The sequence below is a fragment of the Rhodnius prolixus genome, unplaced genomic scaffold (genome assembly GCF_049639745.1).
Source record: "Rhodnius prolixus isolate KJV_2025 unplaced genomic scaffold, Rpr scaffold_2, whole genome shotgun sequence".
In the NCBI taxonomy this organism is placed as follows: domain Eukaryota; kingdom Metazoa; phylum Arthropoda; class Insecta; order Hemiptera; family Reduviidae; genus Rhodnius; species Rhodnius prolixus.
In genome coordinates, this window is record NW_027411592.1 from 32,089,595 (window position 1) to 32,115,735 (window position 26,141).

At 34.3% G+C, this 26,141-nt stretch overlaps 1 protein-coding gene across 10 annotated transcripts in view; it reads left to right on the forward strand.

The window, feature by feature from the left end:
• Window positions 1–26,141, forward strand: part of Sh (Potassium voltage-gated channel protein Shaker) — an 820,486-nt gene that overhangs the window by 174,270 nt on the left and 620,075 nt on the right. The window contains exon 1 of one of the 10 annotated variants that reach the window (XM_074118982.1): window positions 6,207–6,347. The exons of the other annotated variants lie outside the window; for them this stretch is intronic. Within the exon in view, the coding sequence (XP_073975083.1) occupies window positions 6,304–6,347 (44 nt within the window). The 5' untranslated portion in view covers window positions 6,207–6,303. Of the gene's footprint in view, window positions 1–6,206; window positions 6,348–26,141 lie in introns of those variants that run through there. 10 annotated transcript variants of the gene reach the window in all.

The following is a 26,141-nucleotide window of genomic DNA, read 5'->3' on the forward strand; positions in this document are numbered from 1 at the left end:
GAACGACGTTCCGGAGCGTTCCGGCTCGAAGACACCACTGCTTACAACCAAAATTTGACTTTTCTTTTAGACAACCTCACTCACTTGACATTGCGGATTTAAGATGTTACCTCTACCCAATGGATTAGGTTTCTTTCACCCGATTCTTTCTGTAGAGTTTGCGAGACAGAAAAGGAAACACCCGTCCATCTTATGACGGATTCATTAGACTGATAGAAGGTTGTTAGGTTTAGGGTCTTTGGAAGGAATATTTTGACGGCTTGTTTTGGACAGCTGTGATTCTTAGGTGGCTCAAACGAGCGATTGGGTTTTTATTCTCCTTCGGTTACTGTTGTTTTTTTCCCTTTGGAGCAGCTAGACGGGCCAAGAAGGGAGGGGTTTTGGATAGCGCAAGTTTGTATTCTCAAAATTATTATCAGTATAATATGCACCTGATTGGCTAAAATCATTTAAATTGAGCAAAATGATTGGCTGTTGATTTTATGAGTGAAATTATCCACTTTATTTATTTTCTGTAATAATATCTGTCAGCTATTTTCTGTTTGATGAATACAAAAAACTGAATACTTTATAAACATTTGTATTCAACAATTTTTCTAGTTTTTTTGTCTATATTTATTGTATTATTTCCCATTGTGTTCTGTGGGTTATTTCAGTCCAAATCCTTTTTATTTTTTCATCAATAAGATATTTCAGGCCCGTCTGGGTCCATCACAGCATCTTTTACGATGTCTTTATAGGTAATGAAGAAGCTAAATCTTTTTAATGAAATATAAAACCCAAATGAGGCTGCAATATTGGCTTTACTAAAACCCACAGATAATTTTCCTGTTGAGTCTTTTTAGAAAACGCTTCGATTTTAATAGCTTCTTATTCAGTTTCCGTCTCCTTCTAATCTGTTTCAAATACAGTTTTTACAACTGAGACAAGGTAACTTTATAAATAAATCATTACGATGCTATTATATAAGCTAAATAAATGATTTTTAGAATTTCAGTTTTATCCAAAAATATATTTCTTTTGATTTCTGATTACGGAAATATTTGTTTTTGCAATGATTAGTGGTTGTCAGCCTTTCTGGAAGTTTTCATTGCCATAACCTAAAAATAGACATAGTTTTGTTTAAATCTGGTTCATGTGCCACTACAGGATCAATAAACCTTTAGTCAGAATGAGCTATTTTGGAGAGGGTGTTGGATTTTCCGAACACAACTCCTACGATTTGTTAGTGCAATAAGAGCGCTCCAAGCCCCTGGAGTTAGGTAATGTTCACTGCGTGACAATTAACCCTTCAAGATAAATGCTTGTTGACTAACACTTTTAAGTAGATAACTTAGATAATGTACGTTACTGAAATGTGGCTGCATTGAGTTGACAGAAGAAAATATTAGGTCCAGTAGAGAAGCTGGACAGAAAGTTAGACTTGTAACGAGCAAAGACTTTGACAGCACCTCGGCCTCTTGTTTGTCCTGATTTAAAACGCCTCATGAATAATCATGATCTTCGTTTTTTTTTGTCTTTCTCTCTTCTTTATGTTAATATGATTGTGTTTTATTTTTTATAATTATTATTCAAAGGATTTTGATGTATAAAGTTTGCTTTCTTTCTTATTATTTATTTTTTAAATTTTGTATAATTTTATAAAAATTATCAAATTTATTTTGCGTCACTGGATCTATGACCGAAGAATACAGAATGGTGACCTCTTTTGGAGTGTCTTTAAATGGCTTTAAGACTAGAGATTTAGTTAACTACTCGTTTAAAGTTAGCTGAAAACGACAAAAAGTTTACAAGCTTCGCAGGCAACGACGTAGTACTACAATACGACATATTTTGGAAGAATTAGATGATTGTACAGCTTCACTATTTCATATCAGTGGGAATTGAATGGGTCAATTCAATTTTATGAAGTCGGTTGACAAATGACGTTAGATTTTAAATCAGATAATGGAAGGTTTTGGGTTGGTAGTTTATTAGAAAGAGTAATTATTGCTGAAATTCAGAGTTGGCAGTTGTACCACTTTACTGAACGGTTTTTCCTCTTTTCTTGGAAAAAAAGCTCCTATGATTTCCTCTGAAGTTCGTAGAAAATTCCGTAACGGGCATACTGAGGGAAAATCTAAAAAAAAAATAATTAATGTCTATTTTTCAGGCTGACTTTACAACTAACGATTTAGGTTTCGTGGACGGAGGCGACTATCAAACATATGTACTTTACTATTGAATTCTTACATTAACCATTAAATAAAATCCATGGCCTAAGACCGGAAATCGAACCCAGTATCATATAATACAGCAAAGCTTTGCGGGCCTCGCCTCTAGCTGGTCGGCCCTTTGTGGTGCCAATTCTGAGGAGTATGCAACTAAATTTGTCTAAAAATAAGGCAATACTCTTGTGTATAAACCTCAAGAATTGTAGTGAGGGAAATTCGTATGTTTCTACGCCATTTTGTCAACTTCCTATTATTTTCTACTTTCTCTAACTAGGTAAAGAAGATTTTTCAATCGCTTTTCATTTTCGATTACAGAATTTTCCGATCAAAGTCCGAAGAAAATGGCTTTTATGAAATGATCTCTGTGAATGTGTCAAAAACTAAGAATGGCTGGTAGCTGAAAATTAATATTTAGATTGGGCTTCACCAGGAGTCCTGACTGCATCCTGGCGATCCAAATTCTTCACCTTTACTTTACTGAAATGGATTTTTCACATTTTTTAGATTTTCTAAAACGATTAGCGCACATGTTTTTCTTTAAAATCCATTCTAACCTTATTGCGCTATTATTGTCTCAAGGTTTTATTTGAAACATTTTCTCAGGTAAATTTTAATCTAGGAAGAGATTAACTCAGCAGTTAACGTATACTTGGTACTGACGTGGAGATCTCGAGATCGAATCCAGCGGCTGGCCGTCAGATTTTCTCTTCCTAGGAGCTTTTTACAGCTTACTGTTCGGCGATGGACAGTGTTGTCTGTAAAGAGATCTTACTGTAGTGGCCTCAGACGGGTCTTGTGGGAGAATGAAGGTTGGTTCTATGAACCATTTGAATTTGAATGTAAGGTTTGGTTTTCTTCAAAAAAGAAGAGTCCGCTTAATGATAGGTTTCCCCCAAAGGTGGTTTAATTGTGTGGCTAAAATTACGAGTTACAATTCCAGTAAGAGAAATACGGTGAGTGTTACCAGATTTTGTAATTAAAGTTCGTCTAAACCTGAAGTCAATGCATCAGGGGCTTTTTTCAGTTCACGGCCATTCATCAGACAATGTTCTCTAATTAGATACAATACTGTCCATTTCTAAGAGGCTCCTAGGAGCTGCAAGAGGGTGGTGTTAAGATGTATGGAGTTAGCAGATAAACTAAACCCAGTTGTAGTCCTTGCTATTTTTTACAGCTGGCCTGAGAGTGTCAATGGGATGATTGTCCGGTCTAAAAAAAAAAGATTTCAGTAGGGCCACCCTCGGGAAGGTTTTTCGATGGTGAACTTGGCAGTAATAGCCACTTCAAAGCAGGATATTCTGAAGTAATGTTTAATAACACCAAGTTAATGCTGCACGAGAGTCGAGACAAATCTCGGTCTCGTCTCGGTTTTTCAAATATTAATTTTTTGTTACAAAATTATAAAATTGTGTTCTTTATTAATAAATAATCATTAGGATATTGAATTAATTATTAAAAGATACGATTTTATTATATATAAGTTCAATAACACTAATTTATTTGACTTCGAATTACATAATTTTTACATAAATTCACTAAATTTCACTATTCATATCATTCATTCATTCAATTTCATAAATTTCACTATTAATAATCTAATACTTTGAACTTTGATATTATTTGAATTATATTTTAGAATTTTAGAATTAGTGAATTTGAAAAAAAGTCTATCTATGCATCTAAATAATATTGCTACAAATTTTCGTTTTTAAGTTACTCTTAGCCCAAGCAGTGATACATAAAAGAGCTTTTACTGAGTCAGAAGTTAGAGAAGATCTTCTATTGGTCATTATCAACGCAGCTAGCGAAAATAATCTTCAGATGGCACTGAAGTTGCACAGATATTAAAAATATCTTTCGCCATTCTAGACAAATTTTTGAAGGAATTCTCATGTGTTTTCCACCATTTTAAAATGTCAACGTCTACTGGTGCTTGGTCTAATTTGGTAAAATTAATTATTTCTGTCTTCCATGCTTCGGTGAATTTGCTGTTTTTTGAGCAAATGGTGCAATAATATTTATGCAGTCGTCGTCGTCGTCGTCAAAAGGTGAATCATCAGATTCTTTATCTTCACCAACAGCCATAACTAATGGAGCGGGAAGTTTGTTGGGAGGTGTATTTTTTATTTCACGAATCGACTTGTTATAGCAGGCAGATATGTTATTAGGGTCTTTCATTTGGCGCGTTTTTAACATATTTTGAAATTATATAAAGATATGTAACAGTAATAGTAACATATGGTGCATTGAAGTATACGAGGGTCGTTTGAAAAGTCCGTGCAAAGTCAGAGAGATAGCACCACTGGCGCGTATCGAGGTTATGTTTAGTTAGTAGCATCTCTTGGAAGAACACACACCAAGTTTCAGCCAGATCGGTCTATTTCTTTGTGTTTGGCATTCGTTTGAATCGAGGAAGTCGAGTGATTTTCAAAAAATGGACGAAAAAGAATTTCGTGTGTTGATTAAACACTACTTTATCAAAGGCAAAACGCCTCAGGAGACTAAAGAGAAGCTTGATAAACATTATGGTGACTCTGCACCTTCGATTAGAACAGTTTATAAGTGGTTTCAAAATTTTCGGAGTGGCTATATGGGCACAAGTGACGCTGAACGTTCTGGACGCCCTGTTGAGGTTACTACTCCAGAAATCATTGATAAAATCCATGATATGGTGATGGATGACAGAAGAGTGAAGGTGCGTGAGATTGCTAGTGCTGTGGGCATCTCGAATGAACGGGTACATAATATTTTGCATCAACATTTGGACATGACAAAGCTATCCGCAAGATGGGTGCCGCGATTGCTCACGCTTGACCAAAAACGAAATCGTGTGAAGTGTTGCAAGGACGGTTTGCAGCTGTTCCAGAAGAATCCGCAGGACTTTAAGCGTCGTTTCGTCACTGGGGATGAAACATGGATACATCACTACACTCCTGAGACCAAAGAACAATCTAAACAATGGGTTACCAAGGGGGAATCTGCACCAAAAAAGGCGAAAAGGAAAAAGATTTTATTCAAACGAGGAGGTGATTGCAGAAACGAATTTTTCAGACTTGGACAAATCCTATTATTCGGAAGGGATCAACAAACTAGAGCAGCGTTGGACGAAGTGTATAAGCCTAAAAGGAGACTATGTTGAAAAATAAAAAAGGTTTACCCCAAAAAATTAAGTAGTTTTTATTTTTGCACGGACTTTTCAAACGACCCTCATAAGTAGTTGTCTTCTTTTACACACATTTTTTTTTCTTTATATCAATACCAATATATAAATTAAAATAATTATTAGAAAATAATAACATTTTTTGAAAAGATTATTAATAACAAACAATTTTTTTATTCGTTTTGATTGCCTCAGATATTGGGTTCATTTTTTTTTTTTCATTTTTAATACTTAAAAATTCAAAAAACCGAGATATCTCGACGAGACCGAGATCGAGATCTGCATAAAGTCTTGCCTCGTCTTGGTCTCGTGCAGCACTACACCAAGTGTTGGCTCACTAGAATTTCAAACATCATACAAATTCTACGGCTACCAGCTCGCAGAATTTCTTTTGCTAGAAGCCACTTACATCTCACACACAGTCGGTGGATGGACAGTGGCATTTGCAACGAGAGAACACTCTTCAATAGAGCACTAAAAAAAGATTTCTGGTGAAATGGCGGCAAATTAATCATAAACTTTGTCTGAATGTTTTATTCCTTAAACGGTAAAGAAAATAATTTAAAGTTATGATAATGGCAAATTAATTGTTTTTGATTCCTGAACTGGAAAAATTAAGAGATTTGTTTAACTAATTTTTTCTATTACATTTCGTCTCTTTTTTTTTTAAATAATAACAATGATTACATTTTCTATATCATTACAATTCTTATTTTCTGAAAACATAAACACGTGCTTTTTGTATTTAATATTTACGTAGAAGTTGTATGAATTTTGGTCAGGTGGCAAAATAAGATAATTGTGCGCTTGGGGGTGGCAGAAGGGTTGTGACGTGTGGTGGGGGCAACCGGGAGCCCCAGTACGACCCAGGCGGTGGTTCGTGTCGGACCAGTGTCTCGGCCATGTGTCAGCATCATCAACACTACCACCATGTTCGCCATGACCGAGTACTTCGGCGAGTTCGCCCTGGCCAGGTAAGGTGACTTACTGTGACATTAAAGCAAATCTGATATAAGGATACAAAGAATAGTACCCAACGGTTTGGAAATATCGACCAGCTTGGGCCGGCTTGGTGTTGATGCAGAGAGTATGGTCCCCCGGGCGTGGACCCGCCACCTTAACTTTGCAAACCCGTTTTTTTTCTTTACCTCGCCTTCCTTTTTTCACTGATAAGAAATTATCGTTCTCATAATAACACAAAGCAGAAAAACACTTATCCTCTGCCTTTTTGAATCTAATCAATCAAAAAATTTGGGTTCTTAAGGATAAATCACAGCATTCACAGACAATCTCAGCTAATCTCATGTGTAAATTTTTGTGTCTTAAATGACTGCTAGATATTTTTCTACAGGATCGCTCAGTCTTTCTAAATAGATTAAGATACCATTTAAAATTAATTAGAAAAATCAATCCAGGAATAACAAAATATTCCGTCATTCAAAACTTCTTTTTAAAGACAATTCATTCCTGATTCACCAAAAGTTTCGTTTACAAGACGCATGAAACATCTCGCTGCTTATAACTGAATGTATACAGTGAAGTTACGCGCCAGCTAGTTCCAACAGCCGGCCAATTTGAAATCGTATCTTCTGCTCTAGGTTGATTGTGCGCATGTACAAATTTTTTTTTTTTTTTTTCCCTGCCATTCATGCGGATATATCGTGAAAGCATGGTGGAGAAGCGTTGAGTGAAAGCGAACGATAGGATTGTTAGTGTGATAGACAAAGTGCCAGATAGTTTTGCGGAGCTGTCACAGGTTAAGGAGCGCTCCAAGGTTTTAATCTACAAATTCTTATTTTATAAAGAAAACCAATCCGTTCAAGTAGAGAGAGAAAGGAGCAAATCAGTTTTCTTTTTTGATCATTTTAAATTCTCATTTTCCTTTTTATTTTTTCCTATTTTAATTTAGTGACTTAGAGATATCAACTAACACTCCTCCAATAAACTGTAGATTATTAATAATTTGTAAATGCTATTTTTCTTATTATTTAAAAACAAATCCAATAAGAATGGATCCATTTTTACGCCTATTTAATCAAGAATTAACTGAATCCCATTTTGAAACAAGTTAAAGGTTATTTCTAAGCAATATACTTTTTAAATAAATTCTTTTTTTATTTCCAACATCCTAGGATAGTGGTGAACCGCGTTCAATTTGAAAATGAAAGTGTATTGATGGGCTATAAAAGGTTGACTGTTCCCTTTTTGTTCCAAGTACCCTACTGTCTCTTATACCCTTTCACATAAAAACTTGCGCCATTGTGCTACACTTTCTGGTTTCATGGCCAGATAAGAAATAAATAGATGGAAACCAAAGTTTTAATAGTTGATAGTTGAGGATGATCAGGTGTTCTTTCAACAAATATTAATTCAGAAGGTAATATTCAATATTTATTAATTAAGACGAATTTCTTTTAAGCTTTTGCATGTTATTTATTTTTTTATTGGATAAATATTTCATCTTAGATTTTGACTACTAAGAATTTTCCTTTAGCGGCTAATTTTGGAAATATTTCTCTTTAGTAGTTCAAACAATATTGTAAAAATTGAACTTAATAACAATTTAACTTAAATAAGAATATTCTTATCAAAACTAAAGTTCATAATTGCCGAATTATATTCTACAATAGTAGATAATACAATCTTTTACAAAATGCATAAAGGTAGAATGGATAAAGCTTAAAAGTAAGGAACTGTTTAACAAAGCCAATTAACATTGACAATCTAAGCGGATAATCCGTTAATAAATAAAAACTCACGATATTGACAACTGGTTAATAAAAATTCTATAATCATTGTGCCTTTATTTTTATTAAAGAAAATCCAAATTCTATGTGGATTTTTGTCTTACAGAACTTGCTACACAGAATATCATCTTATCACTAACGATTCCTATCTTATTAGATTCATAAGTGATATAAGGTGTCATACCATTTTAAAACAATTAAAAAGAATCCATAAACCGGTCCTAGAATGGGGCGCTGAAGTACGTATCAAACAGTTTAAATAGGACATATCGAGATAACAGTAAAATGAATGGGCCTAAGCCCTTTGAACTGGCCACTAGATGTTTGGTCTACTTAGTTAGGTTAACAAATAGCTTAAAATAGACTTCAGTTCCTTAAGTACTCAGAATCTACCTGTAAATAATATTCACCTGGTTTTTTGTATCTGGATGAAGAATAGCCAGACTGTTAGGTGAGCTGACTCAATGAAAATGCACAATGTGAAACTGTCCGTTGGACCAATAAATCACATCTCAGACACTCATCAGCCTGCACCTTGCCTTGGTGATTGTTATGGGGTAGAACCAGGAAATTTGTAGTCAATAGGAACAGAGGAATTCAAGTTACTAGATAATTCGTATTAAGACAGTTTCTCCTTGAGCAATACCTGAGGAAATCTTGGCTTCAATTACATTTATGGTGTAGCAGTATCATTTTCACCCAAAATCTGGTGCCGTTGCTTAGTTTTGGAGGGTTTAGATTGGTTCAGTATCACGATTTAAGCGCCCAAATTTTAGGTAGAAGCTGTGTGGCGGCAACCAGAAATGGTGAACTTGAGGAAGGTTCCTTTCGGAGTTATTCTCTACTTTGAGGTCCCTCTACCAGGTTTCTGTACCGTAAAAGTCAAATTGCAGTTTCCTGCAGAATGGAATGCAGACAATCTGCTTCTATTTTTATCGCCTCTTCAAGAAGTAAAGTAACTCCCCAGGAGTCAAAACGAAAGGAATTAAATTCAACTTCCGGGAAGCGTTCACTTTGAAAGAAAGTGCACTATCAGGACCTCGGTTTTAGGTTTTTTTAATTTTTATACGGGTAAGGTAAGTTTACAAAACTTATTCCTTTTAGTGGGCCTCCATCTGGTTTTAACGCCATTTCCGCAGGTGAAATCCAATTTTATTATACACTTATTTTCTAAGCAACCTCATGAAGCCCAAGGACGTGTCGTAAAAATGAGTGAAAATATTACTTCCTTTCGGCGAACATTAGCGTCAGACATACTATAGAATTTGTGAATTCTTCAATGTAGCATTGATTCCATTAAAATTCACTTAGTCTAATAATGATAGTTTTATTCAAAGAGGAAACAAAAACTATTTAGCTTAACCTTATTAAAGGCTTTAAGAAGAATAAAATTTCGTAGATTTGTATGATTTTTTTAAGGAAACAGAAGGAAAAACGAAAGTAGATGTGAGTCTAGAGAAATAAGTTATGTAAGATGGCAGATTGCCTTTCAATGAAAATGGTTTTCTAAACATTATTGAATAAACATGTAGTTGAAGAAGACATTGCTAGTTCAATATGTCCAATCCAAACAATAAAGAATTCGGTTTCTAAACCTTGTAAGGAAACAACCGGCATTCTACAACTTACATTCTATAACCAACTCAGACATCTTGAACATGATCTCACATACCCCTCCAAAAAAAAGTCTGGTACAATCCTCATTTTGTATAGATATCTTGTGAAACTAGAATAAGCACAGTTAGAAATCCAACAAGGACTCTAAGTGATACCCTGAAGGTACAGTAACTTCTCACCAAAAAAGGCAAAGTTTAGCCTTAATGTTCAATTTATGTTGAATCTCAATTTCGTAAATTTCAAATGATAGCAATTCTAGCACGTACTAAGGATTTAGAACGATAGCAATTCTAGCTCGTACTAGGGATTCAGAAGGATCGCAATTTTCGCTTTTTCTAGGGATTTAGAACGATCGCAATTCTACCTCGTTTTAGGGATTTAGAACGATCGCAATTCTAGCTCGTACTAGGGATTTAGAAGGATCGCAATTCTTGCTCTTTCTAGGGATTTAGAAGGATCGCAATTCTAGCGATATTATACTTGACAAATGTAACGAAGAAAGCATATTGGTGGGCCGCATGGCTAAACCACTCTCATACTCAGATTTTTTTTTTGTCTTCAGAGTGAACATCTTGATTTTTATTATTTATATCATCCTCTTCGTAATAGGTAAAGTATTGCAGTATATCTACTTTAATTCCAAAGTGTTTTCAATAAGCTCGAGCATTTATCTAATCTGTACATAACCTTTTCCTCACTTTGTATGTTATTTTAGCTCAACATGGTTCTTAATATATTTTTTTAATAAATGAAGAAATTAACTATAAAAACATCACATATTACTACACCCTTTTTTGTCTTTCAATGCTTGAATTCATTCTGGAAACCCAATAAAATTCTCAACGATTGAATTGCCTATTATGGGCGAAGTACCTCTTAAAGTGAATAAAAAATCTTCAAATTCCCGAGCGACAATTTTTCACTTTCAAATTAAATTAAAGGATTAGGAATCAGAAATAAAAATGCCTCCATATTTTTTTATTTCCAGATAAACTGTAATGTTGTTATACTCGTATGTTTAAATATAAGTAGTTATGAAATGTTAAAGATTTGCAAAATGTTTGAAACAGGAGCATAACATTAACGAGGGAATAAAGAGAGGAAGTGATGGCTTGGAGTAAGCGATGGTAGAGGCTGCTCTAATTTCTGCCCCCGCCTGCCTCAAGCGAGCTATTCTCCAAATGGTGTTACTCCAAACAAACTGAACTCCATAGTTCCTTCCACTACATCGCGTCTCTTTCATCCACTTAGCCCTTCTCCCAACAGCTAGGCAACAAATAATCTCAGTAGGCCTTTATTATTTTTTTACTTTTTGTAGACGGAGGTAATAAGATGAATTCTAATTTGAAAATAAAGTTTTGTAATAATGAATCAAAGAATCAAATGTCAAAATAAATTCCCAAATTAGAAGAAAATCGGCAGATCATAAATGCCTCTACATGAATAAATTTTTCAGTATTTTCAATTATGAAAATTGCTCCTACGCATTTCTAACTCAACTTTTATTTAAAATGTTTTTCCTGCAAAAACGGATTTATTGTGGGAAAAGGAGCGAGTAATTTCCCTCCAAAGATTCACTATCTGTAACACACTGGCCTCTACCTTTTGTTTATTGTCCACGAAGATTAAATTATTGACTAAAATGGAGTTTAAGGAAAATTCTTCAACCGAAAGTGACTGTGTTCACTCAATGTATTGTTCATTCTAACAGAATTAGCTCTTATGATTCTCCGTGAACTTCGTATGTTACATACGCATAACTTTTACTTTTATTATCTTTCTAGAATAACTCGTTTTATGGCTGCAGCTGAGGAGAGCCTGTGTTTTCTTGTGGTTATCCTAGGGAAATTATTGAGGTACGGTCAATAAATATTGTAAACAAATTACTTTTTTCGCAACGACATTTCTGTAAATTTTTTACCTTCTTCAGGGTCTGCACAAAAGGAACAATAAGTACATTAACGTAAATACAAACTGAGTAAAATAGAAAAAATGTTTAAACAGTTTTTTAGAATAATTTTTTTTTGCGTTTATTTAAGCTACAATCAGCGCGTTGGCGCTGTAAATAACAATGTCACACATATGTTACAATGAATCAAACGAATGGAGAGGTTACCCAATGGTAACACTCCAAAACATTAGACGGTTAGTCACTTTCTTCACTTGAGAGGAGATCATGAGGCTACTGCCTTTTAAGACGTCTTGTCGGGTTGTCAGGAAGAGTTCTAGAAGAAAGATTTTGAGCTAGAGGAGATTGCTAGAGATATGAGATTGCAGGCTGAAGTGGATTTTTCTGTATTGTATTTTAGCAACTTCGGTGATAAAAGGAATGTTAAGGTCAGTGTGTATAGTCAGGTTGGAGACATAAAATGGAGCGTGTAAAATAGTTCGAAGTATTTTAGATTGAATCCTTTATAGATTGGAGCGTTTAGTTGAACCCCACAGCTCTATTCCATACGTCCAGATTGGTTTCAAAATAGAAGTATAAATCAGTCTTTTGTTGTTCATAGAAAGTTTAGATCTATCGTCTAAGAGTCTTTTAAGTAGTCGATAGCGTCTGTTTAGTTCTGTTCTTTCAAGTCTAGTGTGGGGGTTCCAAGAAAAGAAGTCTAGTGCCACAATTCTATCGTTAAACATGAAAGTATCACACACAATATATGCCCGTCTAGTCTAACATCTTTATCATAAATTGTATGAAAGTTACCAACTATTATAAATATTCTAAAAATTAATATTTTAAAGAATAAAAATTGAAAATAGAATAGAAATAATATTAACTAGGATGGCAATTTCATAAAAAAATAATATTTAAAAATGACACATAAAGTTTGTGAAGTTTAATGTAGAGCTACGAGTATATCATCATAACTGTTAAGGATTCACGGAAAAGCAGGTTTATATAGAGGTAAGGGAGGGGTGAAAACAATAGGGCTGGAAAAACCTAAGGTATTTGGTGAGTAATTATTGTTAAGTTACGGCTTGAAGAATGTTGTTGAAGAAATTTGAAAGGTTGTTGGTGTCTGTCCTAAAGTAAATGGATGTTTTTTGTTGTTTCATGTATATCATTTCTAACATGTTCCGTTTGTTCCTGTTGGTGTTAGTTGCAAGTATGGGAAGTGTTATCACAAAGTCAAAATCGTATTGTAAGTCAGGATGGTGTTTAGTGAGAGCAGATAATGTATCATTAGGTTTCTTAGTCTTGCAATCGTGTTGTTGTTGGTATAGTCTATTGTTTAGATATTGTGAAGTTTGTCCAACATATGTGGCATCATAACCTATTTTGTATAGTACATTTTGATCGTAACCTTTTTGGTGTAGGGTCTTTTAGTTTTGTGTGTAAGTTCTTGAACGCTGTAGAGACATTATGTTTTTGAATATTAATGATATGTTTTCCGAGAGGCCGTGGATAAAAGAAATGGAAATATACTTTGATGGTTATGAAATACATCGATGTAACTAGAATGCTGTACAGGAGTGTTAAGACTGTCAGAGAGAGTTGATAATCATAATTTCTCTTGGATAATCTAATAACAACGGCCGAAAACCAAAACCATCTTCTTTGTAATGTTACATTTCAGTATAATGTCCAGTTTTACAAATTGTATTTCCGTAAGAATTGAATATAACTAAAAACTTAGAAATTTGAAGAAGTCCATGAGCAAAGATCTTGAAAAAAAGAAATGTGAGTGTTCACAACTGTTATTTCGCGCAAGAAATTCCCTAATTATTCTTTAGTTTATCGTTTAACTAATGAAAAATTCTGTACACTCAATTAAACTTAACTTTTAACTAGGATTTAAAAAAAGAAGTAGGTTAAGTTCTATTCTAACTTGTAGAAACTTTCAGCATTAAAGAGAAGCTTTCTGAACAAGTTTCAAAAGGAAACTTAACCATTTTCCTTAATGTATTCGTAGTGAATAAAATATATATGTATTTGTAGGTGTAATTTTTTTAATGGTTTAGGTTTTGTAAATCTCAATTGGTCTAGAAACAGTTCGATACAAACTACCCTAAATTGGGAGCTTGGAAAAAAAGTCTTGTTTTCAGAAAACTACATTATCAATTTGCTTGAAACCACTTAAATTACTTGCCATTTTTCTTTTAATTAGTGTAAATGCGTTAACAGGTTTTATGTAATTTTAGTCTGCATAATGAGTCTCGAAGTCTCAAATCATTTAAAGAACTGAACATGCAAAAATGAATTCATCCAGGTGTAAAAGAAGCCGAGAATTAAAAAAATAAATAAATAAAACAAAGTATTAATTTGATCGCCAGTAATCTTATCTATTTCTCAATTTGATTTTAATTCCTTATATTTTTTTGATGGAAGAAAAAGAACCGAACAAACAACGGAAGTTTGTTCTTCAAATTCCTATCAGGTTACCACATCCTTCAAGAAGGTTCAAGGATGTGAGAAGAAAAGGGAAGTGCTCGGTATGCTGCACTGGTGCTAGGAACCTTTCGAGTCCAGCTAACAGCCCTTCTCTCTTGGAAGTCTTTTACTGAACCTGGTGTTGACCAGACAGTGTTAGCTGAATTGAGAGAACTTGTTCTAAAGTATCAGTGCACTGAGAATATTACTCCCGGTGCCACTTCAGATGTTGTCTTCCCTAAAATTAAAAAAGTTAAATTAAATTCATGAATATTGTGGCGCGTTTGGTGCAGTGCAGAATCTGGCAAGTTCCGAGATAGGTAATTAATCTTCTTAGGTAGGGGTCAATCGATAAGAACAACTTTTTCTAGGCTAGTATATCGTAAAATTTATTCAGTTCTTGAGGGTTTATAGATGATATTCTTTACGAATACATAACATAGTTAACTTGCCTTCTTCCTTGCTTAAATTGATTGCAGATTTTTCTTGGAATATTGCTCATGGTTCTTTAGAACACAAAAGCTAATCACCATGCGCGATTCTCCAAGAAAAAATCTCCAATATGTTTAAGGAAGTAAGTAAGAAAGTTTCGTATTCATTCTTAAAGGATTTCATTTCTAAGCCCAGAAGAACTGAATGAGTTTGAATGAAATACTAACCTAGAAAAGAAGTAGTGGTTATTTGATCTCTTCGCCAGAAGAAAAAAACAAATTTTAATATAATTACAAATCTATTTAATAGTGTTCATTTTTCAACCACCTTCCACAAAATCTAAGCCAGTCTAGGAAAAAAAAATGCGATTATTATAAAATAAAATTACTGTAAAACCAATTAAAAGTAAAACCTCTTAAAAGTAAAAATGTAACAGTACTGCTAAGTTTATAATTACTTATTTACTACGTAGCTCTACAGCCCGGGGTGGGCCTTGGCTTCCTTAACAATTCGACTCCAGACATCTCTGTTGGCTGTTTTTGCTTTCCATCCCGATACTCCAAGGATTCTCAAGTCCTCCTCGACATCGTCAAGACAACGTCTTCGCGGTCGGCCAACTCTCTTCTTCATGCCTATGTCGGTATCACGCAGCAGTCTGCCGAGGCATCCTGCATGGCATTCTTGCAACGTGGCCTAACCATTCCAATCGTCGAGCCTTGATGAAACGGACCACATTCTCAGCCCCATACAGAGTATATAGCACACGGTTCTTTTTGAGTCTCCATTTGTGAGAAGAAGTGTCGAAAACTGAACATAAGTCCTCCTTAAGATCTTTCGTTCAAAAACATTTAGACTGATTATCATGGCAGATGTAAACGCTGTTTATAATACCGTTGATTTATCCGCTATAGTAATTTTTTTAATAACTTTTGTTTAACAAACCGTACCAAATATTGACCTACTAGGTTTATGAAGATAATTTTATTTAAAAAACCCAAAGTGCTACTCTTTATTAACGTCTGAGGGCGGACGAATACTAATACAGCCTCCCTCAGCATCTTAGCAATTCCAACCTCCGGGTCGCTGCAGATCCCGGATAGATTTAACAATCCTGCGAATAATCACATGTATTTAGTAAAAGATGGTCTGGCCTCAATTTTGATATTGGTGCCGATGAGAAAAGCTAGTACCATTAAATTGGTTCTTAACCTAAAGTAAATATTGAACGTAAAATATTTTAAAAGAAGCAGTTTCTAGAACAGGCACAGTTTTTGCCTTCGGGCCAAATTGGAAAGAAAACTTTATTCACAGACCGTAAGAAATATTAAAATTACAGTTTAATTTTTAAACTTAAAAGGAGTCGGTGGTAAGCCACCAAGCGTGTTACATCTCTCTGTATTTGTTCGTTTTTTTTATTGTTAGTTGACGGTTTTATAACAGGAAAGGTGAGTAAACGGAAGTGTAACAGTAGTGGAGTGATTTACATTTTACAGAAGCTAAAAATTCGAAATATTAGTGAAGATATAACAAGTTTAATTTCATAAATTTTTATTAAAAAATTAGAAGAATTGCTACTGTTATCAGCGGACTTGTGGAGTGGGGATTGCCTGCTGTGTGTTATTGCATAGAGAGAGAAGTGAACTTAGTGCTGGCATCATACAGGTAAACACTGTCTGTTTGTATACTTGTCTGTTCGTCATCAAAAATATACTGATATCCAGAAAAAATGGACGAATCAAAATTTGTTTCTTTATTAACTCAATTTAAAAAAGATATTATAGGCGATTTAAATTGTAAATTAGAGAAAATAAATTGTTCTATTGACGAAAATAAAACGTTAATCGTCCAAAAAATAGCGTCACAAGAAGAAAGATTAAATAATATTGAAAGGGATTTGCGTAAAAAAAATATTATTATACATGGACTGACAGAGTTAGACGAACAATCGTACTTTAAAACTGAAAAACAAGTAATAAATTTACTAAAAAATAAATTGAAAATCGAAGTAGAAGAATCTGAAATTGACTTAGTGAGGCGAATCGGTAGAAAATCTGAAGGGAAAGTCAGACCTATTTTAGTTACATTCACTACGTATAGAAGAAAAGTAATAGTGTTGAAAAATAAAAAACTACTGAAAGACCAAAATATATTTATAACAGAGGACTATCCGAAAAGTGTTTTAGAAATAAGAAAAAACCTGCAGGTAGAGTTAACTGAAATAAGAAAGTCAGGCAAGTTTGCGTTTATAAATTACGATAAAATAGTAATAAGAGAAGATAGAGAAATGAAATATAAAAATAAACGCAGACTTTCTCCAGAGTCGCCCAAAAGATCGTCTGCTCAAGAGAAAAAAGAGGAAAAAATTGAAAAGAGACATAAAATAGGAAAATCTTTAAATCAGAAACACAATATCACAACATTTTTTGGATCAAATAATGAAGGGAATTTAATCGCAAAAGCGAAACCGTCTAGAACGTTTGAAGAAGAAGATGCATAGGATCAAACGGAAACTAGACTCAACGTTTGGGAAAACAACCAGGTCTGTCACAGGAAAAATCTTAATAAAAACGGATCATTACCGACTCCACATCATTCCCCAGAAAGACTGGTCATTGAGGGGAATTATGACCACAACCTCCCAGGTTTAATAATTGGATCATTAAATGTCAGAACTCTAAAGACAGAGGATAGACTTCTAGAACTGGAAGAAGCTCTAAAAAGTATAAAAATTGATATTCTTGGTTTATGTGAAGTAAGGAGAAATGCTGAAAAAATTGTGCATCGGAAAAGTGGACTTATATTCTACTGCTTTGGGGAAACTCCGGGGCAAAAAGGAATAGGGTTCATTGTAAGGGAACGTCTAAAAGGAAGAATAGAAGAATTTAGAGGAATCTCAGAGAGGATTGCTATATTAAAATTAAAGATGAGGGAAAGTAAAACCCTGAGCGTAATTCAAGTTTATGCGCCTACTGCAGAAGCTAGGGAAGAGGAAAGGTCAGCATTTTTCTCTGCGCTGTCATTAGTTTTAGAAAAAGAAAAACAGAACTGGAAAAATAATGTCATAATAATGGGCGACTTTAATAGTCAAGTGGGTGTAAAAGAGACTGACGAAAACAGTACAGTCGGTCCTTATGGATATGGTAAGAGGAATGAGGCCGGTCAGGAATTAGTGAGCTTCTGCCAAGAACACGAAATGAAAATAATTAATACATTTTTCAAAAAGAGGGCTGGTAAGAAGTGGACGTGGATTTCTCCGTCAGCTATATAAAACCGAAATTGACTACATCCTGGCAAAGAAGAAAAGAATGATAAAGAGGTACGATATAATTGGAAATTTAAACTTCAGTACTGATCACAGGCTTATAAAGGCGCAACTCTCTGAAGAATGGATGTGTAGGAGACCTCGCAGTCAGTGGAACACATCTCATATTGGAATAAGAGTATTGAAGGTAAATGGACAAATAGATCTACAAAGTAACTTGCAAAATATCTCTAATTTAAAATATACATGTCTTCAGGAAAACTACAACCATCTGGAAGAGTTTATTAAAAATAGTTTTGAGGTAAACAAGGAAAAGAAGCTAACTAAATTCTCTGACAAAACAAAAGAACTAATAAACGAAAGAGAAAAACTGAAAAGAAAGAAAATTAAAAATTTCAATGATAAATTGGAATATAACACACTCTGCAAACTAACTAGGTTTCATATTAGAAAAGACATAAAGACATTTGAGGACAAATCAATTGAAAAGGCTTTAAACACAGATGGATCGATAAAAAAGATGAAAAAAGATTTACAAGAGGGCGTTTTCTGGAGTACTGGATTTAAAGATAATAGTGGGAAAATACAAACCAATAGGGGAAATATTATGAACACAGCTACAGAATTCTATGAAGAACTATAAAGTTGTACAGATGGAGCATCTTACGACAAAAATGTGGAAGTTGACTGTCAAGAAGTACCTGTCTTTCAGAACAAGGAAGTTATCGCAGTTCTGAAAACACTAAAAAAAGATAAAACGCCAGGTAACGACCGTATTACAAATGAAATGATAAAAGCAATAGCCCCAAGTATAATGGAAGAGCTAGTGGCGCTATTTAATAGAATTTTACAAGAACAAACAATTCCTATACAATGGCAGAGGGCAGATATAGTTCTACTTCATAAAAAAGGAGATTTCCACGACATAAATAATTACCGGCCCATTAGCCTCACATCGTGTATTGGTAAGGTCTTTATGAAGCTCATTCAAAATAGAATCCAACCAATTTTAAATATGTATCAGCCCATTGAACAAGCAGGTTTCCGAAGTGGATACTCTACCTTAGATAATCTTCAAGTGCTAAACCAATTGATTGAGAAGTGTGAAGAATTTCAAATTGGACTCTACCTGGCCTTTGTCGACTTTACCAAAGCATTTGATTCTTTGGATCACACCTTCCTCTTCAAAGCCCTACAGAAACAAGGTATACCATCTCAAATTATCAATTTAATTAAAAACATATATCAAAATAACTATGCAAGAATTTTATTAGAAAAACCGGGACGATACTTTAGGTTACAAAAAGGTGTTAAACAGGGGGATCCGCTATCGCCTCTTTTCTTCAGCGCAGCTTTGCAAGAAATCTTTCAACAGCTGAGTTGGAGTAAATTAGGTATAAGAGTGGATGATAAATATATAAACCATCTACGCTTTGCTGATGATATTTTACTAATTTCTAAGACCTCTGAAGAATTACAATTTATGTTACACAGCCTTACAGACATGAGCAAGAAAGCTGGTCTCAGCATAAACCCCGGAAAGACACACCTCTTGACTAATAGAAAAGAAGTGGATATTCAGGTAGAAGGCCGCAAATTGAACTGGAACCAAGATGTTATCTACCTGGGGCAGCTTATCTCATTTAAAGAAAGAAGCGAAAAGGAAGCAAAAAGAAGATGTGCTGTCGCCTGGAGGAAGTACTGGTCATTAAAGTTTATTTTAAAAAATAATAAGGTGAGTTTGGCGAATAAAATAAAAATTGTCAGGAGTTGTGTTTTTCCAACGCTAACCTATGGTTCCCAAACTTGGTCCATCACACAAAAAATAATAAAGAAAATAACTTCTACCCAGTCAGCAATAGAGAGAAATCTACTTAGTATAAGTAGACTTCAAAAAATAAAGAATAAAATAATAAGAGGCACAACAAGATTAGATGATGTAATGAAGATAATTAAAGAATTAAAATGGAAATGGGCGGGTCACATTGCAAGACTAAAAGATGGAAGATGGACAAAAACCTTAACAAAGTGGGTTCCAAGATGGGGAGTAAGAAAAGTAGGACGACAAAAGATGAGATGGAAAGAAGATGTTGTGAAGGTTTCAGGTGAGAACTGGATGAGGATGGCTGAGGATAGGGAGAAATGGGCGCACCTGGGAGAGGCCTTTGCCCAACATTGGGCCTAGTTTCCAAAACAAAAACAAAAAAAAACAAAAAAAAACAAAAAAAAAAAAAAAAAAAAAAAAAAAAAAAAAAAAACAGTTTTAAATAGAAATTTTATCTGAATTTTATGAATTTTATTTGTATTTTATATCTGATTTTGTGTTTTTTGAAGGAATTAATAAAGGCTTTATTTATTTATTTATTTATTATTTTAAACTTAAAATCATTACTAATCTCAACAAAAAAAAGAGCCCTGGCTACGATCTAATTACTGCCAACATCCTACCCAAAAAAGCATTGGTCTTCCTCACTACCATTTACAACTCTATTCTCAGAACTACTTACTACCCTATACTCTGGAAATTTTCTACAGTTCGAATGATACCTAAGCCCAACAAACCGACTCAACTACCTTCTTCTTATCGACCGATAAGCCTACTGCCTCTCTTGAGCAAAATATTCGAGAGACTTCTGTTACCACGCCTCCACGAAATTACAGAATCTCTCGGAATTATACCGGACCATCAGTTTGGGTTCAGAAGCTGCCACTCGACGATCCAGCAGGCCCATCGTGTTGTAGACACCATCGCTTCTTCACTCGAGCGAAAACAATACTGCGCTGGAGTATTCCTTGACGTATCGCAAGCCTTCGACCGAGTCTGGCACGAAGGTCTATTATGTAAACTCAAACGCATCCTTCCTAGCACTTATTACCTCATACTCAGCTCTTATCTCTCTGACAGATTCTTCCAAGTTCTTCAAGGCACTACTCACTCTTCCATCTATCCTGTCCTTGCTGGTGTGCCACAGGGAAGTGTCTTAGCTCCTGTACTTTACACAATCTACACTGCCGACTTACCTTCTAATCTTAATACCTCTATTTACACCTTCGCTGATGACACTGCCATTCTCTCCACACACTCTGACCCTATCCTCGCAGTACGCTCTCTACAGTCTCACCTTCACTCAATAGAACCTTGGTTAGAAAACTGGCGTATAAAAATTAACCCAACTAAATCTAAATACATAGTCTTCACACTCAAACGTCAAACTCCACCACCTGTCTTCTTACATCATACACCTATCCTACCAGCCGACCATGTGCGGTACCTTGGAATGTACCTAGACAAGAGACTTACCTGGAACCCCCATACGAGACTTAAACGTACCGAACTAAACAAACGATACAAACTTCTAGCCAGACTACTCGACAAACGCTCAAAACTCTCACTGCAGAACAAACGACGACTCTATACAGCTCTTCTCACACCAATATGGACTTACGGACTCGAACTTTACGGAACAGCTAAAAAATCAAACATCAATAGACTGCAAACACTCCAATCTAAAATTCTCCGCCACATAGTAGACGCTCCATTCTATGTTAGTAACCACACAATCCATACAGATCTCCAAATTCCACTCATCTCTGAACTTGCCAAAATACGTTATAAAAATTTTCATCAAAATCTCTCATTTCATCCCAACCCTTTAGCTGCAAACCTGTCTACAACTACGCTACCCTCCAATCCTCGAAGACGGCTGAGGCGCCGTTGGCCCCGTGACCAACTGGGTGACTAATGGCGGCCATCACTGGATGGCCGTCATTCACGTTTGACACGTTAATTGTTTATACATTTATCGCATTTACCTATTGTACCCTGTGGGTACAGGTGTAAATTACATTAAAAGGATAAATAAATAAATAAAAAAATATTAACTTAATAAAGGGTATTAAAAAATTGTAAAAGATTATTAAAATTACAAAAGACGAGTACAAAGGTTGTAAATCTCTACAATGGATTTAAAAAATAAATAAAGAAGTTTCGCGAATCCATTCGACCAATTATTGGAAGTTAAATAGCTAGAGAAAATATATCAAAGGATTAATGGCGGGCCGGATCCAGCCCGCAGGCCGAATGCTGGCCATGCTCGTCTAGAATATTGTGCCTCTTTCTTGTTAAATGGACTTGTCTTCTCAAATTATATTTTTAAATAATTTGAAGGATCTTTTTTTTATTTATCATTGCCGAATGTTTATAAGCAACAAAAGATAGAACACTGCGGAGAGTGCTTAATTAACTCAGGCGTGTTCCTTATTAAAAACGGGAAAAACAACTGTCCTGATTACTTTTCGATTTAATAATTCTGTCACATTTAAAGTTATCTCAAAACAAAAAAGAAGAACATGAAGGGGTTTCTCTGGTTGTGGTGAAAAAGAAACTAACGTTGATTGGCAAACGGTACACAAATACAATGACTTAGATTCCATGATAATGTGGTTTTGAAATGTTTCAAACAAGCAGATAGTGCTTGCAATATTTGTTCAACCGTGGGTTGGTTCACATTTTGGACACAATAGGGTAATGTGCCAGTCGCGGGAGTTGTATGCCCACAACTCAGATAAGTCAAAGTTCCTTTCATATTTTCCATTTTTTAAAAATCTATTTACGTTCGTTATTGTTTCTTAGATAGAGAGAACATTTTACTCATTCTTGCTTTAAATTTTTCCTTGTTTCATTCATAATTTACTTAGTAGCTAAGTTAGTAAAAGCATTTGGCTGTTTTTCGAAGTAGATCTTTATTTTTATTTACTGGAACATTTTATTAGAAACATCAAATGAAAACTTTTGACCTAAATTCAAAGTTCAGAGAAAACTGTAAGAGGCATTTTAGGAAAATATAAGAATAGTGAAGACCATTTATTACTGACTTCCGTAATGTTGAAATTTTTTAGAGAATCGGAATTTTATCAAGAATTTATTTATAATAAATAACCCTTAACTGGTATCCTCAAAATGTCAACTTCTACTGGTATCATCGGGACAGCTTTGACCCGAAACTTTAAATTCAAATTTCTTTTAAAAGGTCATTGATATAATTAAAATCGATTTAGTTTTTGTTAGGAAATTTATTTAGCAAAAGAAAATTATGATTATTTTGTTAAATTTGTTTCATAAGATTAAGAAAATTAAAAAAAAATAAAATAAAAATTACAAACGTTGCATTTTTTTACATTATTTTTAAGTTAAAAAAAAGAACAAAAAATAATATTTACTGAAAAACGTTATTTTCTTAAAGTCAGATGTTTATTCCAAAAAAAGAAAAGTCCTAAAGAAAAAAAAAATTTTGTTTTCTATAATTCTGCAAGTACTGAATTATCATGATGCGAGTATAACATACTTGTTTGGTTTTAATTCAAAACACCACCGTTTTTTTGCCAGTAAAGACAAACAATGAAGCTCCGACGGTAGTTTTTTTTATTTGGAATTATATAAGAGGGGTTTTCTTTTTTTTTTTTCGTAATGAGTAAGACAAATTTAGCTTTCCTAGTTCATGGACCAGCTTAACTGAGCAGAACCAGTTATCAGCAATAATAATATTAAATATTGTATAATATTTAATATTGTAGAATAATATTAAAAAAATAGAACAGAAAACAAACTCCAAAACATAAAAATAAAAAACTATTTAGAACAAAAGTTATAACGTAAGTGGTCAAATTTGACCCAAAACCTATATTTTATTTACTTGCACTGCCCGAAGAACGACTGATTTGTATGGTCGATTGTTGGTGAGGATGAAAGAGGAGAATTCAGAGAAGGGGAGATGTTTTTAGTTAATTACTACAAAATGCCACACAAAAGAAAAACGCGCGAGTCAAATTTGACCCGATGATACCAGTTGAGGGTTAATACTCAGGTTAGGATAATGATATAGTACTTCAGAGGGAAGAATACCAACCCCTTAATTTTCCTTGATAAATGTTTCAGATGAGGGTTGAAAACCTCTAAAAATGCTAATTGATTATGATGGATTTCTTTAATAAATAAATTGAGAAAACGCAGGCTGAGAGAATACAAAGATGTAGTTAAAGTAACAGTTACAAGAATGCAACTAAATATCCTAATATTAGCAAACAAAATGAATCACAGAACTAGACCAGGGGTCGGCAACCCGCGGCTCGCGAGCCGCATGCGGCTCTTTTATCCAAATTGGTGTGGCTCTTCAGCCGGTCCAAAATAAATTGTATATTTCAATTTTATTGAAACAAATGAAAATTTCATTTATTAAAGTAAAGATATTTTTTCAAAAAGAATTTTAAATGTGATAGGTTTGAAATTGTATAGAATTATTTTAAAATACAGTACGTAATATATAGGACTGCCTCCTTGTCATTCAAATACAGGTTTAGTTATTATTTATTTATTTACTTTGTAATATGTGAGAATAAATATATAAAACATTTAAATGTTATTGAATATCATACAAATAATAATTTGAGAATCAAATGATCTACAGAGTTTTTTACACACTATCATCCTTAAAAATTATTAAAATTATTTAAGGAAAAATGGCTCTCTACTTAAAATAGGTTGCCGACCCCTGAACTATACCATACAGAGAAAATTGTACAAGTTCCTAAAGTTAAACAAATGACAGTTCACTGGTCCTTTGATAATACCGACCCACTCATAATGTAACCTACCCGAGAAGGAGTTAGTACAATAACAGTGCGGAGAGTTAACTACGGGATATATGGGTCGCATGTTAGTAAACAATATTTTATGCCGACAAAGGCTTTCCCGCAAACAAATAGTTTAAAAAAACGCGGGAAATTTTTAGAAAAGAAAAAACTCAAAAAAATGAATATTCTTTTTAGTTAAGTTCGGCTATGGTATTTTGATGGCTGTGTTACAAATCTCAAATCTCATGGTGGGCCTATTTTAAGTATAAGCTTTTTTAAAATTGTTGAGATATTTTACAAGACGGAGAGGGGACAAGGACCATTATTAAAAACTAATTTTCCGGCCCTCAAAGCGGACATTTCTTGAAAAACTCAAAATCCAAAATTGGATATGATCTCAATTCTTACGTAGTATGAGTAACTGAGGGTACGTTCACAACGGAGCTGTGAGCATAGTTGATAGCAGAGATGATAGGAGTGATGCATCAGCGCTTAAAGAAAAACATAATACATTCGAATGTGAGCGTGCACAACGAAGCTGCGACTAGTGACTCATACGCGCTGCTATAAACGAGCATAGATGATAGAATTAAATTTTTCATTTTTCTGCTAGCTGAACTCCAGTATCGGAGCTTCAAAATGGACGTCGAAAAATTATTTAGTGCTGTCTTTACTCATTACACGGGTCAACATGAAATTTGACTTTGATTGCAAAGCATTAAATTTCGGTAGTTTAGGTCGTAATAAGACGGAAAAAAAATATATAGCATGAAAAACTTTGCTTTTGTGCTTAGAAGACTGATTGAACGAAATTTTCAAAAATCTCGGATTTTAATTTTTGATTGAAAATAAAACTATTGAAATAAAAATGTTTATTATTTTTATTAAGTTTTACTATCAAATTAGCTTACAGAAAAGTAGAAAATAACTTAAAAGTGCACATTTTTACTTTTTCTTTTATGTTCACAGCTACTTTCTCTCAATAAACCCCAAATATAGTCGCCCATCATGTTTTCATTGTATTGGCCTTGATAGCGTTGTTCAAAATTCATGATGTCCTGATGGAAACGTTCTCCTTGCTCTTCGGAATAGGCTCCCATATTGTTTTTAAATTTATCCAAATGAGCATGCAGCATGTGTACTTTTAATGACATCCTGCAGCCCATGGCCTTAAAATTTGTAAGCATATCCTCAACCAACTTTTCGTAGTTTTCAGCTTTATTATTTCCTAAAAATCCAGAAACTACTGCTTTAAAACTGTTCCAACTTGCTTTTTGAGTACGATTCAGCAACGTTGGAAATTTTTCATCGGCGAAAATCTGTCTTATTTGCGGACCAACAAAAACCCCAGCTTTAACCTTTGCTTCCGATAACTTCGGAAAAAATTTTTTTAAGTATCCAAAAGCTTCTGAAGTTTCATCCAGTTTTTTAACAAATTGTTTCATCAACCCTAACTTAATGTGCAAAGGCGGCATTAACACTTTTTCCGCTTCAACAATCGGCTCAAATTTGACGTTCTGTTTTCCGACACACAATTCTGTTCTTACAGGCCATGACCGTTGAATATAGTGTTTAGAATCCGCTCTGCTATCCCACAAGCACAAATAACACGGATACTTTGTATATCCACCCTGTAGCCCCATTAAAAATCCCACCATTTTAAAATCTCCAATCAGCTCCCAGTTATACTCACGATACTTTACAGATT